The 16,788-nt window shown below is 37.1% G+C and overlaps 1 protein-coding gene across 3 annotated transcripts in view; it reads right to left on the bottom strand.

Moving 5' to 3' along the window:
• Window positions 1-16,788, bottom strand: part of GREB1 (growth regulating estrogen receptor binding 1) — a 59,647-nt gene that overhangs the window by 5,890 nt on the left and 36,969 nt on the right. For 2 of the 3 annotated variants that reach the window (XM_010172003.2, XM_029085958.1), the window contains exons 22-28: window positions 10,194-10,296; window positions 8,395-8,553; window positions 5,869-6,011; window positions 4,950-5,111; window positions 3,266-3,470; window positions 2,326-2,500; window positions 1,138-1,356 (exon numbers count right to left, since the gene is read on the bottom strand). In XM_010172003.2, the coding sequence (XP_010170305.1) occupies window positions 1,138-1,356; window positions 2,326-2,500; window positions 3,266-3,470; window positions 4,950-5,111; window positions 5,869-6,011; window positions 8,395-8,553; window positions 10,194-10,296 (1,166 nt within the window). Of the gene's footprint in view, window positions 1-1,137; window positions 1,357-2,325; window positions 2,501-3,265; window positions 3,507-4,949; window positions 5,112-5,868; window positions 6,012-8,394; window positions 8,554-10,193; window positions 10,297-16,788 lie in introns of all 3 variants that reach the window. The other variant, XM_029085957.1, reaches the window with a different exon arrangement.

Below are 16,788 nucleotides of genomic sequence, written 5' to 3' on the forward strand. Positions count from 1 at the left end.
GATTTTGCATAATTGTCATTCTCTTCATTAGCCTTTGATAATGTTTCATAAGGTAATAGAGTTAGGCAGCCTGGGAGCACAGTTCTGTACTAAGAGATACATGGGAGCAAGTTCAAAAATGCTCTTTTAAAGTGTCAGGCACATGTCAATAGACATTTAGATCATCTGTTTATCCACAGAAATGAAAGCAGAAGTGCTTCCCTGTAGTTATAAGTAAAGTTGGACTTCTTCCCGAGACATCTTCCCGAGATAGGAGAGATCTTCTGAGAAGTACAGTGACTGATGTTCAGTTACCTAAGTCTAGGTGTGTAGAGCCATTTTAGGTTACCTGGGGTATCCCACCTGGCTTACAGAAAAACATGTGTGGATTTCATGTCATACCTGTCAGCCCCATATGGACATCTTGCATATTCTGAAGATTCTAGAGACTGGCGTTAGACAAGTGAATCCCACCTCTAGTGAGATCTACTTCATTCTGTAGTAATAAATGCTTGTCCCTCAGAACTGTGGACAAAACCACAGTTTATTTCACATAGATCAGTGAAATTCTGTGAAATGATGAACATAGTGAATACAGTTCTCCTAATTGTGGTGATACAGAGTATATATTATAATCTGATGTATTCTATGTGGCACAATAAATGAAAAAGCGGAATTTCTGAGGCAGCTGAATGTGAGAAGCAACCACCAATGTTAATGAGGTTTATTTATTCCTTTCTTCTGATTGTCTTGATGAGCACATGCAGCATGCTCCAGTGTTGTGCTACTCAGGGTAAATAGCCCAACTATATCTCAGTTCTATGTCAGAATGAGACTTGGTTATGCACCATTCACCCATCCATCCCTCTTTCCTTTAGGAGTGCAGGTAAGCAGGCAGGAGGGGAAGTACAGTGTTTACCAAAAGGACACTTAGACTAGACAACTGGGGGACCAATACTGCAGGTTCCTATTTGGAACTATGGAAATTAATGTCTTTTTCCAGCTGCTGGCAATTTGGGAAGGATTTGAACCATCAGTAAGAAAACAAAAAATATCTGCATCCTATTAATAACCTCCCAAAACATCAATAAAAGCTTTTGTAAAATTTCCTTTATTTGGTTCATTATCTCTACTGAAAAATGCCACTGATTCACTCACCTGTTCTGATTGTACTGTACATTCTGTGTCAAATCAACATTCAGCATAATGAAATCATGCACATGGCAGCAGGCAAATGGTTCCTTGATCTCAGCACTGTTTGTTTTACTGGACCATTTCCTCATCCCAATTAAGGCATAGTGAGTGACATTGGGAGTTGCTTCAATATGTTGCAGAATTTGCTTCAAGGAAACATTCCTTTCAGTCCACATATAGTCACTACAATAATTAAAAAAATGTGTTAATTTTAAAACATTTAGAGAATATTCAGAATCCCATTCAGCTGAAAAGCAACTCTTAACAGTCAAAAGCAGTTATGAGTATCAGGTAGGTAACTTCAGTGTTGTCTTAGTTTACTGCAACTTTTTGTCTCTCACTCTAATTAAAACTTTAATTAGGGCTTATGTGGTGGGGACTGGTATGACAGATCTGAAGCTTAGTCTGGATCTTTCAAAATATTCACTCAGCTATGTAAACTTTTAAAGTTACCTGGATAATGTTCCAAAGTACTCTGGGAGGGTTGCTGACTTTATGACATAATTTAAGTGCAAAGTATAAGGTCCTCCTAGCCCACCCCTAGAGTCCATAAATCTCAGTTTTCACTGAGTTTAGTTCTCTTTGAAGGTTTGCTGTAAATCCTGCATAGCACCATTCTAGGAATAGATAAAAATATCTAGTACAAACAATGTTCTAAAGCAATGAAAACAAAAATACTTGTTTGGGGATTTGGGGAGCTAATAAAGGAGTCATACAGACTGGGACTAACAAAAAAGCCAGAGGAAATCAGTTGCACAATTTGCACAGACATGGCTTTTAGCTTCCTTAGAAAAATCTTATTAAAAATGTATATATGAATGCCCATGCTTGCTCAGTGTATCAGGGATTGTTTACAGAGTCTGAAATCTGCAGTCCAAGGAGCTCTAGCTTGATCCAAAGTCAAGCTATACAGTAAAGGCTGCAGGGCACTTAAATCCTCAGGGGAAAGGGATGAAAAACAGGCACTAAACTATGTGCTATGCAAAGGCAGATATCTAGGGAAAATACTCTCTCATTTTGCTCTCATTAGGCAAATATTATTCTCTGCTTGTACAGGGTAAAAGTTGTACTATATCAAACATAATTTTAAAACTGATATGCAGTGAAAGGTTAAAAGAGATCAGCTGAAAAAGCATCTATTACTCTACTTACCTTTTCCTGTCTCCTGAACAATCAATTTCTACTGCATTCCACATAACACAGGAGTCATCTGAAATGACAATGAAAGGCCAAATATCCTGGGGTTTTATCCCCAGTTCCTCCTGTCGATTTCGTTCAAGCTCCAAGTTATGATAAGACAATTCTTTTATCAGGAAGTGTGCAGCACCTGAAACCAAGGATATAAGCCACCAGATTAAAAGAAGGGACAGAAATGTTTTGCTTTTAACTTGGAAACCTTTTGAAGTGAAAATTTCTGCAGAACAAGGCATGAATCACTCTGAAGATTTTAACACCCTAACACTCCCCAGAGCCCATTTTCTTTGTCACTTGCTAAGTGACTTATAGGACCCCACTGTGAAGCAGACAAAATGAAGCCTGACTTCTGTGGTTAAGATTTGCTAGTGTCTTAAGGGTTTAGCAACTGATTCTTTCAACCTGACAGATATTTGGCTCCACTAGCATCTCTTAGTGCAAACATCATTTCCCCTGATGACCTATTTTCAATGTTTGTCACTACTGCTGTCTATAAGTTGTTCCAGCAGTAAACGCAAAGTGCTGAATATATCACAGATAATATATTAGTATAACTTACTTAAGATATGTACCTACTCAGTGCATCACTGCCTATGCAAATAGCATCTAACTTATTTCCACATGGCAACAGAGTAGATAACTGCATCTGAGTTAACAACCTCAGCTCTGTTTAAAATCAACAGAGGAGAGTATTTCTAGGGTGCAATTAGTTTGTGTTAGGTCACCTGGTTTAAGTGAATTGCATCTTTGACTGTGACATATTGGCTTCAAAGAGAATCTAGATCACCAGATCAGATATGCTAGCTACAAGGCATGTGTCTACATTTCACTGTTGAGTAACAACACCTCGAGGGCCCAAGTCGTGTCCGCATTCATTAGAACTTTTTGTTATACGTACCTACTCCTGCACTGTTGAAAATGCTTGGAAGAACAAGCATGATGTGGTTGGGCCAATACTTCTTATATATGGCCATTTCATATTCCTTGACAACTAAAACATGCAAATGACTGGCTCCATCCATAGCATGATATAAATTGAAAAGTCCATGTTCATGACGACCAGTGGTGGGAGTAAAAGTGGGGCTTTTTATGTAATCTTCACTCTGTAAATAAAAAGATGTGTGAGGTTTTGTATTAAGCTGGAGAATGTTTAAACAAGGAGAACCAGACCCCTCAGGAGAAAAAATCAGATTCACTGACACTGGACAAACTGCTATACTTTAAATCAGCTTAACAGGAAAATAAGCAACTTTTATAAGAGTTGGGAAAAAGAAAACTCTTATCACTTAGCTTATTCGACTGGTGAGAGTATGGTGGACTGAACAGAACTGCTAACCTTAACCTGCCAAGTACACAGGGACCTTGAGGCTAGATCTGGAAAAGGGTTTAGGTCCATATGACATAAGATGGTAAGAAACACCTTACTCCAAAACTGCAGTACAACCCTCTGACTGGCTATCATGCAATCTTGAATGCATTGAAACACACTAGGTGCTTCCAAGTTTGACTGCACAGCTTCTGAAAGGTCTGTTTCTACAGACATTCAGGATTGCTCTAATCAGGGCAACTGATTTTAGCCTGGATCCTACTAAGGTCATTCAGTACCCAGAATGAAACTGGGGTCTCTTTACAGAGACTCTCAACTAAGAGAGTCTAAGCACCCTCACAGCTAAGCACTCCAGATTTAAAACTGCCAAAGCAAAAAATAGTGGATTTGATGCTAGTGGAGCTCACAAAAGGGAATTTAAATTGAATCAAGAAAAGTATTTTGTAATGGTTTAATAATCTAGGTTTATATCCCACAGCACTTTGCAAGCTTGCAGCAAGATTGCAGGCACAATTTTGGAGCAAGTGAATAGAAAAAGAAGCAAAGGAAGAATAAATGGGTTTGGCAAAGCCTCAAAGGAGGTCAGTGGTAGAAGCAGGAAAAGAATCCACAAGGACCCAGTGCACAGTTTCGACTGCATAACCAAGCACAAGTTTACTGGGTGAGGAAGAGCAGGTTTCATTTACACATTGCACAGTTGCTGCTGTGTTGCTGCCTGGGTTCTCCCATTTCAAACATGAACTGGACATAAAAGCCCAGACTGGAGGGTGGTATTGATTATTGCATATTGGAAGCAGTTAATTTTCTCCAGGATAGTAGTGCTACTGCTTACTACTGTTCCATAAATTGCTTTAATACTCCAAGGAGTGTGATATGAGCAAGAGCCTTCCTCTACAGTAAAAAATTGTTTCTTCTTAGTAACAGTATGATAAAGAAAATCATGTCTCTGAGGCTCCTTGCTGAAACCTTTCTCACTTTACCATCTTAAACCCATAACCAAAGACATTTTGCCCCAGATAAGAGTGTTAATAGCAAAGGATCAATCTTGATAATGAGCAAAAGAAACAGCTTGTTAGTGGATTGGCAGTTTTGCTTCATGGCTCCCTTTCTGGGAGAAAATAGAAGCTGAGTATCAGGACACCTTCATTATCTCTTGACAGCAGGACCAGAAGTGTAAAGAATCCTAATTCAATACATTTTAAAATTAGTGGTGTCTCTCTCCCATATATGGCCATAAATATAACTATCCATCTACCTTATCTGTGACTAGTGGTAGCCTCATGCTTTCCAATTGTCTTCCTGGTTGGCTAAAGACAAAATGATGCTCCTTTGATTTTGGAATGATGAAATGCAGCTGGATCTCTTCTCCCAGCATAGAATAGGAAAAAGCGAATGCATGCAGAGTGGACTCATAAAGCTGAGGATAGGAAAAAATAGGATAATTCCAGTGGTTAGAGTAAACTACAAAGACTCAGTGTAGTTAATACACATTTATAAAATTACCAGACTACAATCACTTGTCGTATTGCATTAGATTTTACCTCATGATTCACTAGGTGTTAAGCAATGCGCTCTAGGCTAGAGTATACACTAAAAAATATATTAATTAAACTGTCCCCTCTTTTGAAACCATTGTTTCAGCTTCATCTTGCAGATGGTACCAATACTTACACTCTCAGCTTTCAGAAATAGTGACACATGCAAATAGTATTTGCATTGCTAATACCTTCCTCATATTCTAATAGGCAGGAAATTGGAGGGTTACTCTGGGTAATAACAGTCTGTATGCCACATACAGACTAGTCTATGCTGGACTACTCCTGTATCAGAAGTAGCATTTTTTTCAGTTACTCAAGTGAAAATGTAAGCAAGTTCCAGTGGCAAAAGTTTACTGGGAAAGTAGTTTTAACTGGTAGTATACATGTACAATGGAGGTTACAGCACTGAATAAGCTAGTGAAAATGAGGCAAGGATCAGTGCTCTGACGTCCCCAAACCTGCAGCGTGGTCAAGGCAGGCAAATGTCAGGAAATAACAAAATCTGTAAATCAGATGGTTTTGACACATACATACAACTACTAAGCCAATTAAAATACAGTGAATGTACATAAAACTGTGTTTGGATTGTGTTTGTTTCAGTTTCTGATCTGCAGAGAAACATCTGGAAAACTTTACCTGGTACCTGGGATTGAAACCCATATACTGATGACACTGTTCACAGTGATGGTAGGTGTTATATGCTGCATACTTGGACAATCTCATCCTAGTTGTTTGACGGCGGGTATACATATCCTCCTGTCTCCTGCTCATTGATCTATCTATTAAAAAAAAGAAACAACTTAAACATAACACATATTCAAGACCAGAATGTATTCCCTTGTGACAAACTGTCACTATAATTACCTTTTAGGAACAATGGCAGGATTAAACACATGCAAAACAAGTTATGAATTCATTCTGAGCGTAATATGTTTTATAAATTGTTATGTACAGCAAACAGGACTACAAAGAAGTATTTGAAAATTCATTATTATAATAATTCTGTACTGTTTTCACACAAGGTTTAGGTGTAAACAAAATCAGATTATTACAATTACTATTGTTGCTGTTGTTATTATTGGTTGAACACTTGCAAATGTAATAAACATTAAAAAGAATCTTATGACAGACATTTGCCCTCCTGTAACAGACAACACAGTAGAATATGTGAAACAAACTGGGTAAATTTAGTGATGTTGCTCTTTAGTGAATATCCACATTTTAAAAAAGGGTCTCCTTTGTGGGATACTGAAGGAGATGTAATTTCTACTGAAAAATACTTCTGTTACATCATCTGGCCAAACCTTTCACTCAGACTTTCAGCATCAGGTCAAGTTGACTTGTTCTGTCAAGTTTTGAAAAATCACTAAGAGTGGGGTTTCCACAGTCTCTCTGGGCAACCTACTCCATGGTTTGGCCACCTTTATTCTGGAAATATTTTTCATACTATCTAATTGTAATTTCTCATGTTGCAACTTGTATCTGTTTTTTATTGTCCTTATCCTGTATATCTATAATAGTTTGTGTCTACAAATTCCCATTAGGATGTTGAAGTCAGCAATTAGATGACCTGCTAGACTTCTCCAGACTGAACAAACCGAACTCTCTTAAATTTTCTATGTATTTCATATACTTCAGGCCTCTATCGATCTTAGCGGCTACCCACTAGACTCATTTCTGTATGCTAATGTCTTTCTTGTACTGGGAAGCCAAAACTTGACAAAATATTCCAGATGTGGTTGTACAGGTGCCATGCATAGAAGAATAATCCCTTGTCTTGCTTGCTAGATTTTTAGTAAGCAACTAACACAATGGACAACTGATGACTCATGTTCAAATTGTTGTCTATCAGGATCATCAGGTCACCTTCCTTAAAGCTGCTGTCTACACAGCTGGCCCCAAGCCTGTACAGCTGCAAAAAATTATTCCTACCCAAGTGCAAGGTCTTGCATTTACCTTTATTGAACTATATGATACTCCTGTTCCTGAGGTTCCATTTTCCCTGTCTGTCAAGGTCTTTCTGAATGGCAGTTCCTGCATATTGACTTCTTCCTCATTTTGGTATCATCATCCATGAACTCGCTGATGTTGCATTCCGTCTCTTTGACCAGGTTACTAATGACAATCTTAAACAGTATTTGCCTCCCCCTCAGTCTCTGAGTATTGCCATGCATACTCAGCTGTCTCAGACAGATTTGTGCCCCTCATTACATTTTGAGTTCAGTGGCCCAGCCAATTTCCCACCCCCTTTACAATCCACCTATCCAAATCATCTCTCTCCGGTTTTGGCCATATGGGTGTCACAGAAGACAGTGACAAAAGCTTTGCTGAAGTCAAGATAAAATCACTGCTCTTCCTTTGTCCATAGTGGCAGTCATCTCATCAGAAAATACAGTCATGTTTACCAGCCACAATTTGCCTATGATAGATCCATTCTAGCTGCTCACAATCACTTTCCTGTCCTTCTAGGGTCTGGACATGGCTTACAGAAGAGTTTGTTCCATAATTGATTTGAGGACTGAGGGTAGGCTGATTAGTCTGTAATTGCTTCTGTCCTATAGAGGAAGGGCATGGCATTTTCCTTTTTCCAGCCATGAGGAACCTCCATTGATTGTCATTGCCCTTTAAAACTGACAGACAGTAGCCTCACAGTGATGTTGGCCAGCTCCCTCAGCATGCTTGGATACATCCTACCCAGTCCCATGGGCTTGTGTATGTCCAGTTGGCTAATTCAAAGGACCAGTTCACACCTCTACTCCAGGAATCTAGATCTGGACATATGCATATTACACTTTCCAAATCTAAACTAAAACCTAAAAAACAAACTTATAAACATTTTAAGTACATAAATAACTTTACTCACATAAGTCACTTAATTGCTACAGAGCAGGACAAGGCTACTACATAAAAACATTCAAATACACAACCTTATTGTGAAATCAGAGCTTTTTAATGAAAGACTACCTATATAATATTCCATAAAACATTTATAAGGCTCATAGCCTGGTGCTTCATCTGGAAAATGTCAAATGTTTTTTCACTATTACTTAGTCAAGTGCAATTCTGATAATTTCACTCTGTTTAAAAGTTTAATAGGATTCTCACATTAAAAAATAAATCAATACATATATGTGTACCAATCTAGATTATTTAAATTCTAACCTTCACTGTTTACAGTCTGAAGTTTTGAACAAATCAGACTTGCATCTTCATATTTTGGGTCATGGATAGTGTAGTCAAAAGGCATCTTCTTAAATGTCTCCAAATCTGGCCACTTATCTCCAGGTTGATGGTAGTATTGATCAGATTCTTCTTTTATGTCTATGATGTTATTAAAAAATAAGAAATCATGTAATTACAATTTGTAAAGCTCTTTATATTGCTATAGACAGTTTTCCTATGCCTATCATTTCTGCATCATTTTTTCTTTCAACATTCTGAGGAAGCAATATTATTATGTGTCAAGAGGTGCACCTTTGAACAAATATACCTCATACCTCAATACAATTCTGACTTTTAGATCTTTGTTATCAATTCAACACCTCTGTAATCTTACTGCAGCAGTTGCTGGGATGATGATGAAAACAACGTCAAGGGTCTGGTAAGGGTGATCTACCTGCATCCAGGCATTTGGAGTCTTTCCACTGACCACCACATTTGTGAACTCAGTTGAGGAAAATTTCTCACTGAGGAAAAGAAGCCCTTTTAAAGCTTCAGAAATTGCACTATTAAATAAAGTGTAGATTAAAGTCAGTGGTAAGACCAGAGTAATCAATGACAATTCACCCTAGGTTAAGAGAGAAATAGCACATGGTATTGCTGTAACGCGCAGTGAAATCATGCCTTTTTCTGAAACAGGTTAACTGACAAAAACCCGGATGTACACAAGTCCTTACAAAATACTTTTCTACCTTTGTCATGAGGATGAAAGATCTGAGAAGAGTAAAATGGGTAGTACTAAGGAGTTCGGTTTGGGGGTCAGCTGTAAGCTGCTGTAAAGAGTCAGAACTCCCTGTCTATGACTATAGAATAAATGATTATTTACAACAGGTGAGACCCTGTCTTTTGGCACCTAAAGTAAATACGAAACTCAGGTGGAAATAGTCAGATGGTGAAAAGATCTTCATCCCCTGACCATGAGTTACCTCTTAAATCCTGCCTAAAATACAAGGGATTGCTTGCACAAACATCTCCCCTAGCAAAGTGGTCAACTTTTCTATAGGCTTTGCCATAAACCTTGGGGGATAGCTGCCTCTTTCTCAGGCACAGCTCAGACAAGAGCTGAGGCACAGTCCCACAGTAAAATGACTGAAGAGCTTCCAGCCAGGGTGATGGAGGCAGCAAGCAGGCAGGTAGCACCCACCTGAGATTCTCCATACCTGACTGTGAGCATGCTTTTAGTGGAGAATTAGACATATCCCATAAAATATCACCCATATTTTTCTGTGTAATCCAGCTGTTAATGACAGAAATACATCTGAAAACACAGGGGAGTAATAAACAGTAAATACAGGAAGTTTGGACTAAAATTAGCTATTAGAGAGCAGGAACTGTTTTCCTCCCTCGTATAGTTTTATGTACTTAGAAAATATGACATTGTTCCTCATGGTATAAATCTGACAGAAGTTCACTTCACCACAAAAGTTTATTCCAATTCTAAACTCAAAAACAATGGCTGGATATAATTTAATATATGTAAATTCTGTTGATTACTTCCCAAGAAAAATAGGGGTATGTGGTTTTTCTTACTGAGAGGAAGACTAAACTCTAAATGATGAATAAAATAATAAAATATTCTCAAGTATCAGTTGAAGATCACACACAGATTTTCTTAAAATATTTCAATAATGTAAATTAATTACATAGTGTATGGCATAGAATATATAGACAACTACTTTTCCATTTAATATAACAATTTTCTACAGTCTGCAGAAGGAAATATTTTTGTATCAAGAACTTACTAATGTTGATTTCTTCCTCATCATAAACATCCACTTCTGTCAGTCTAATCAGCATTCGGGACAAAATACTGAGGAACTGCAGATAGGCACCTGTTTTCCCTATCTGTAAATACATAAATAAGAAAATACGAAAGTAAACTTTCATTTTCCAACACGTTCTTTTTACACGTATCTGGAAATTGCAGCTGCAATGAAACTGAATATTAATATTCAGTGCTTGCATATCCCTGCATTTGTATATTCCTTAGCACAAATGAAATGCTTAAATACTCGATAGTTTTGTTCTCACTATGCAGAAACCTAGTTTGGAAAATGAATTTTATATCACAAGTCTAATTACAGCCCCACAGTCAAGAATTTTCTCTCCTGATGTTATAGTTTCTACATGGGCAATGAACTTTTAAAAATCCATACAAGCTCTTAAAATGTTCCTTAGAAACTCTTCAAACTACAACATAACTCAAGAATTACCTCAGCCCTTTCATATTTGCATAATTTACCAATACACTGACTGTTCTTGAAGTATAGTGACCATCCTGAAGAACCAAGTGGCATGCATCTATAGGAGAACTTGTGCAGGCCACTTCCACTCCTGGAGGACATGGTATATGTAACAAGATGTTCCACCTCCTGTGCTGAAAATATATTATTTCCTTTCCACTGTTGTAAAATTACCTTTTAAAAGTATGTTTTAAAAATATTTTAAGATTATAACTTATGCCAAATAGTATTGCTGCTCTTTTGTAGTTTTTTCAGCTGAAAGGGGGAAGCCACAGCCAATGATTTATTCAATGGATTGTTCTGTGTTTTCCACATAAATTTTGCTGATGATAACATCAAGTAAATAATGCCATATCTAAGCAGATAGCTTCACAAATGATTGCATTTGAACAGGGAGCAGTACACAATGGGTTTCAATAAGAAAAAAGACCAGCAAGCTCATGTCACTCTCACAAGAGAATGAACACGTTGTGATTTCTTGTGTGTGTGTTTAGTTCAGCCTCAGAATGGCACTGATGTCCAGCTGACAAGATTAATGTCACACCTGTACAAGGGAGGTTAACATGCAGATCAGTTATGACACATTCAGTTGCAATTGTTTGATTTCACAAAGTGGTATCTGATTTTGGATAAAGTCGATATTACTACTGAATTGAAAACCCAGCTTCACTGCCATTACAGCTAGGACCTGTCAGAATCATACGGTTTTGAATTACTAAATATAGGATTGAATTTACTATTTTCCATATAGTTAAATTTTCATTTGAGAAAGGGAGGCTTTGAAGGTGAAGCAAGAGTAGGTAAACATTTGTTTTGGTCAAAATTCAGTGTCTGTTGTTCTTAATAAATCAGACTGCATTTTAAACAGTTACTTGCCAATGGTGGAAAGGGTACCATTGTGCCTGTTAAGGTAAAATAAGCCTTTCAGGTACACTTGGTAGACCATGTGTTGGCACACAACTCTGTAATCCAGGAGTAACACAGAAAAAAGTTAGTTTGAATAGAGGAAATTATAGCATGGACCATAGTCAGCCCATGGACCAGACGTTTCCAACTCCCAGTCTGGGTTTTTATGTAAAATCCATTGAGACTAATGAGAATCTTTCTACTGACCCTGGAACAAGGTTATAAACTTGTCTGCAGTGGCTATTGATCTGTGAGCTAAACAAAAATCTCTTATCTTCCCACATCTGAGGCAAACCTGATGATACTTTGTTTTAGAAGAAAATGCATCCAATGTTTTCTCTCAAGTCTGAAATTACCTTTACATACCCTTATGAACATGTTGTTTTAAAGTGCCTCTGACCATCATTTCATTAAACACAAGGTGTCCTGACAGATTAAGAGTTCCCTGATTTGAAATAAATGAGACATCATTTGTCAAAAGTACACAACCTGTTCCCTTGATATCAGGTATCTATGTGAAAAGCTAATTCCTAACCTGTTTGAAGTGTATACTTAGAATTGTCAACAGAACAACAGACTGAAAACCTTACTTTTTCTTTTTGGTAATCATTTAAAACTTATTCTAGCAAAATAATGTATTTTTATTTCCCTGGGGCACCTGCCTTCACCAATGGTTTTCAACAGTGTATCTGGGAGTGATCAGGCTACTACTACATGGTATTTAGATGAAAGGTACTAGTTGTCAACTGATTCAAGCTGTAGGGTCATGAGTCAAAAACGTTGGAAACCACAGGACTACAAGTCCTAGTCTCTAACCACTAAACTAAAGCATACGTACTTACGATATTCCATTCATCATATCTTACCCAATCTCATTGTCTGTCACATAAAAGGCGGCCAGTACAGTACTGTGAGCTTTATGAACTGTTAGAAACTAGCAACACTGTATGTAAAATGCTGGTGGGATCTTGCAGGAATCTCCATGTTTTCAGAATGTTTCTCTGCTGGGAGAGAGACCAGGCTGAGCACATAGCAATATTCATATTTGGACTGCATTCACTTGCACATTTGCCTGCATTTGCTGCTGAAGAAATGAATTGGTGGAAGAGAGAACACCTTTTCCAGGTCATTTTGAGAAGAAGATGTTCAAAAAGAAAATGAGAAAAGAATGACCTCTCATTTACAATCAATGGTTATTCCAGAAGGGAAGAACCATGAACAACTGAATTTGTACCATGTCCAGATAGGTAAATACACCTTTAAAATGAATTGTATTGTTTTCTATATGTACCATCTCTAAGCAAAATGGAACTGCACAGAGTGTCTTTATTACTTGAAAATACTGAATAGCTGTCAATAAACGGAGCTTTCACATCTCTTCAAAGAGTCCTTGCTCCATCTGTCACCACCCCTCTTATTGATAGTTTGGGCATCGTAGTAGCTGCAGAGATCCTGCATAAAGCCCCATATTTGCCCATCTTCCATCTCACAACTGCAACAAAATAGATCTGCAAAGGAATTTCAAATTGGATACATGATTGGGCTGTAGCCTTACATGTCTTTAGAGAAGCCCAGTACAATGCCTTATTGATCCTGGTTACGGACTCTGGGTTTAAGTGTGATGTAATTTATTAACAATAACAATGACTAGCAAGGAAGTACTCTGCTCAAAGATTTTTTTCTCCATATCTTGTCTTTGCTCTTCATGCAAAAGCTGCAAACAGATTAAAAGAATGAAGGAACCTGGGAATGGGCTGCATTTTTATGATTCCTGAAACAAAATGTACATGAGGAGTGCTGCTGCTACAGATAGCTCTGCTTCCCGGAAAGAGGTTCCTCAAATATGTGACAGTGCCCAGTGCCTTAACAGATAAAGCACTTGGGGGGCAATATTCCCAAATAATGGAACCATTACTCTAATTTGTTTCTATCTACCTGAATTTGGAAGACAGAAGTGTGATGAATCAGACTTGGAAGAAGAATATCCCAGAAGACTAAGAAGTGAAAATCCCAAATCTTGTGAAAACTTATGGTAACTAAGGGATTTGGGGCTTGCAAAGATTTTGTGTTTTGGTTTCTATTTTCAGCCGTAGTGCAAGGGATTATTTAGCTCATAAGAAACTAAGAGTATGTTTAACCTGCAGCTCTTCGTTCATGAAGAGTGTAGCTGTAGCTGAGCAAGAGGAACGAATATGAATTCAAATTCTTCCTGCAGAAAATTCAAGAGGTATGAAAGTCTAGCTTTTGTGTCAAAGACATACACTACCTCAGAGGAGTGGAAAGATCTCCAAAGATTTTGACCACTGAACTGTGCTTGCCACAGATATCATGAGAAGCTGAAAACAAACTGTCTGTCTAAGAATCTGAGAGAGAAATTTCAGTCAGAGAAATTATGTGTGCACTTCCTCACTTATTCACGGAAATGACATCCAAAAGTGCTGTTGCAGCAGGTCTAACAGTAATGAATTCCCTTCTTTTAACTTGTTCCAGACACTGGACACCAGGACCACTAGAAGTACTTTATTATTCTTACATGTTGCTATAAAGTATCATCTGATTTCAGTCGTCAAAGTTGGAGAAATATGGCAACAGGGGAAATAATTCCATAAGGTTTTTCTGTTTTAATTTCCAAGTAAGACAGTTCTTCATGTACCACAACAGTGGTTTTCAGACTGTGGTCTGTGAAACAATTGTAATTCAAAGAAAGCAGAATGGTGGTCCACAGAGAGCTGATCAAATGGTGCTGACTCTTCTTGTTTCTACTTCCTACATTCTTCTAAAACACAGCTAAAGTAGATCTATTAAATATTTCCCTAATATTTTTCTTACATAAGCTGAATGGTATATAAGCCCATTGTAATAAGATTTTAATAGGGGTAGAGGAAAATCAAGTAATATGGGCAGCAGTTTTCTTCCTTAGAAAGTGGTTGTTTCTTTCCCTGGTTGTAGTGCCCCAGGACTGAGCCATGCTCACAAGCAACTTCCACACTAAGGAAAATGCTAGTTCTAAATTGTAATGTTGAGGTTTGGGGTGGTTTTTTGTTTTTGTTTTTGTTTTTAAAAAAGAAGGTACAAAACTTTAATTTGCAACTTGGGGAACTTTAAGATGAATGTCTCTATATTGCAATGATTTTAGGCTTCCTTATAGGTATTTTCTTGGGTGCACTAGATTTCTAGCCACAGATATGATGCATGTTGTTTATGGTGGTGCATATTTATTCATACTGACTAACCAAGGGCTTAACTTTGATGATGTGAGCTAACTTACAGATAAATATATAGATCTATTCTATACCTATCCAGTTTTTGCTGCATTTCCTAAAGCCTCTTGTAAAAATACCGTATGTATTGCCTTCTAATGTACGTAATTGTCCTTGTAAAATGCATCTAGTGTTCTAGCAAAATATTTTGACCAGTACAGAGGATAAAATGCATCTGTGAGAAAAGGGTCAGTGTACTTTATTACTAGTTACACTGATAGTGAGAATTATAATTTTGGTTCACTAATGTCCCTAGTTTTCTTCCTGTGTTGATTTCATATTTTTCATTTTAACCAACAAATTGCTTCCTGACTGGGATTTTAGTAAAGTAATTGCTGCCTGATAAAGAAAACAACTACTTTGTAATTTTTGAGAATATAGTACTCTGGCAGACTTATACCTTGGCTGAGATGTTATTAACACTCAGATAGGTGCTGTCTAGTAACTGTTTTTATTTCTGCCTATATTTCTTCATGCATTAAGAGTTAAGTCCATATAAAATGCTAATATCAAACACCTATATGAGTCAAACCTATTTCAGGAAGCAAAATTATTTCTTCCTCAAAAAAGAAGGTTAATTCTAATTTCTGTAGATTTTATTGTAACTATTCCCTAGAAGAAACATTGTATTGTTATACTTTAAACCAATAAACAATCAACATACTTTTACAGCTCTTTATTTGGTTTACAGGAGTTTTTATTACTTTGTGAAGTTGAAATAGTAAAGGAAGCAAAGTTGCTGTCTTTTTCCACATACTGAAATGAATATATATACCCCTAAATTTTGATACTTAGGAAGAAGATGTGATACTCTTAATCTGATGCATTTGAATGCATCATGATGTATGATGAATTTGTTCTATGTGAAACACGTATATTCTTCAGAACTGAGGAATATAAAATGAATAAACATGTGAAGATTGTCCGTTAGGAACTGATTCAACTGTATGATCCAATGTAAGACTAGAAAATAACCTGAATTGTGGAGACAGCTGGAGAAGAGATGGAGTTTTAAGTAAAAGAAGTGATATCAAGGCTGAAATTCACTGCTGTACAGAGGATCAACAGGAGTCCTATTCCACACTTATAAAAAAAAAAAAAAATTATAGTGAAAAGTGAATACCATACCCTGGAACAGAGCTGATGAATAAATAAGCTACTTCTTTAATTATAATAGTTAAATGTCAAGTACCAAGTGTGTGAGCCATCAAAGCCTTCTCAGAGGTGTGTAGTACACTCTCAGAAATCTCTGAATGTCTTCTGAGAATCACAGATTTACATTTGTGAACCATAACCAAATGAATACCAAAAAAATATTTTCTTATTGGCTAACCTGAATATTTAGGTTGGCTTTAGGAATAGTATCTTTGTGGGGTTTGATGTGTAAGCATATAAAATTCTAATAAAAATTGTCACAGCCTGTGTTTTCCTTTGAGATAGAAATTAACAACATCTCTCTTCCAGAATATATTCATTTTTATGCTGCAGCTGAGTATGAAATTCAGTTTCTTGAATTTGGCAAACATGGACAATTTAGATCAAAGGAATGGACAATGAAAAACTGCTCATCAGAGTACTTTCTGGAATCCTTTATGAATTACAGTAATATCTGCAGGAAGTCCCAATATGAAAAGACCATTTATGCTCTTTCTATTCTACTGCACCATAAATCTGGGTGTACAATGGAATACAATCATTTAACAAATAGTAATATGTAGTTTCCTTTTGCAATGGCTGGACAAAAAAGAGTGGCTCATGTGACAAGTTAAATTCGTAACTATCTTTAGTTTAATTCTTTGGGTTGATGTTACAATAACTGGAAACATGGGCCTTTGTCTTGGTTTGTGTTTATCTTTTTTGTCTTCTGAGGTTCACAGGACATATATGTGCTCTCAGTAGGCATGATGTCTGTTCCTACCTTGTTGCTT

Source organism: Antrostomus carolinensis, unplaced genomic scaffold, assembly GCF_000700745.2.
Source record: "Antrostomus carolinensis isolate BGI_N321 unplaced genomic scaffold, ASM70074v2 scaffold1527, whole genome shotgun sequence".
In the NCBI taxonomy this organism is placed as follows: domain Eukaryota; kingdom Metazoa; phylum Chordata; class Aves; order Caprimulgiformes; family Caprimulgidae; genus Antrostomus; species Antrostomus carolinensis.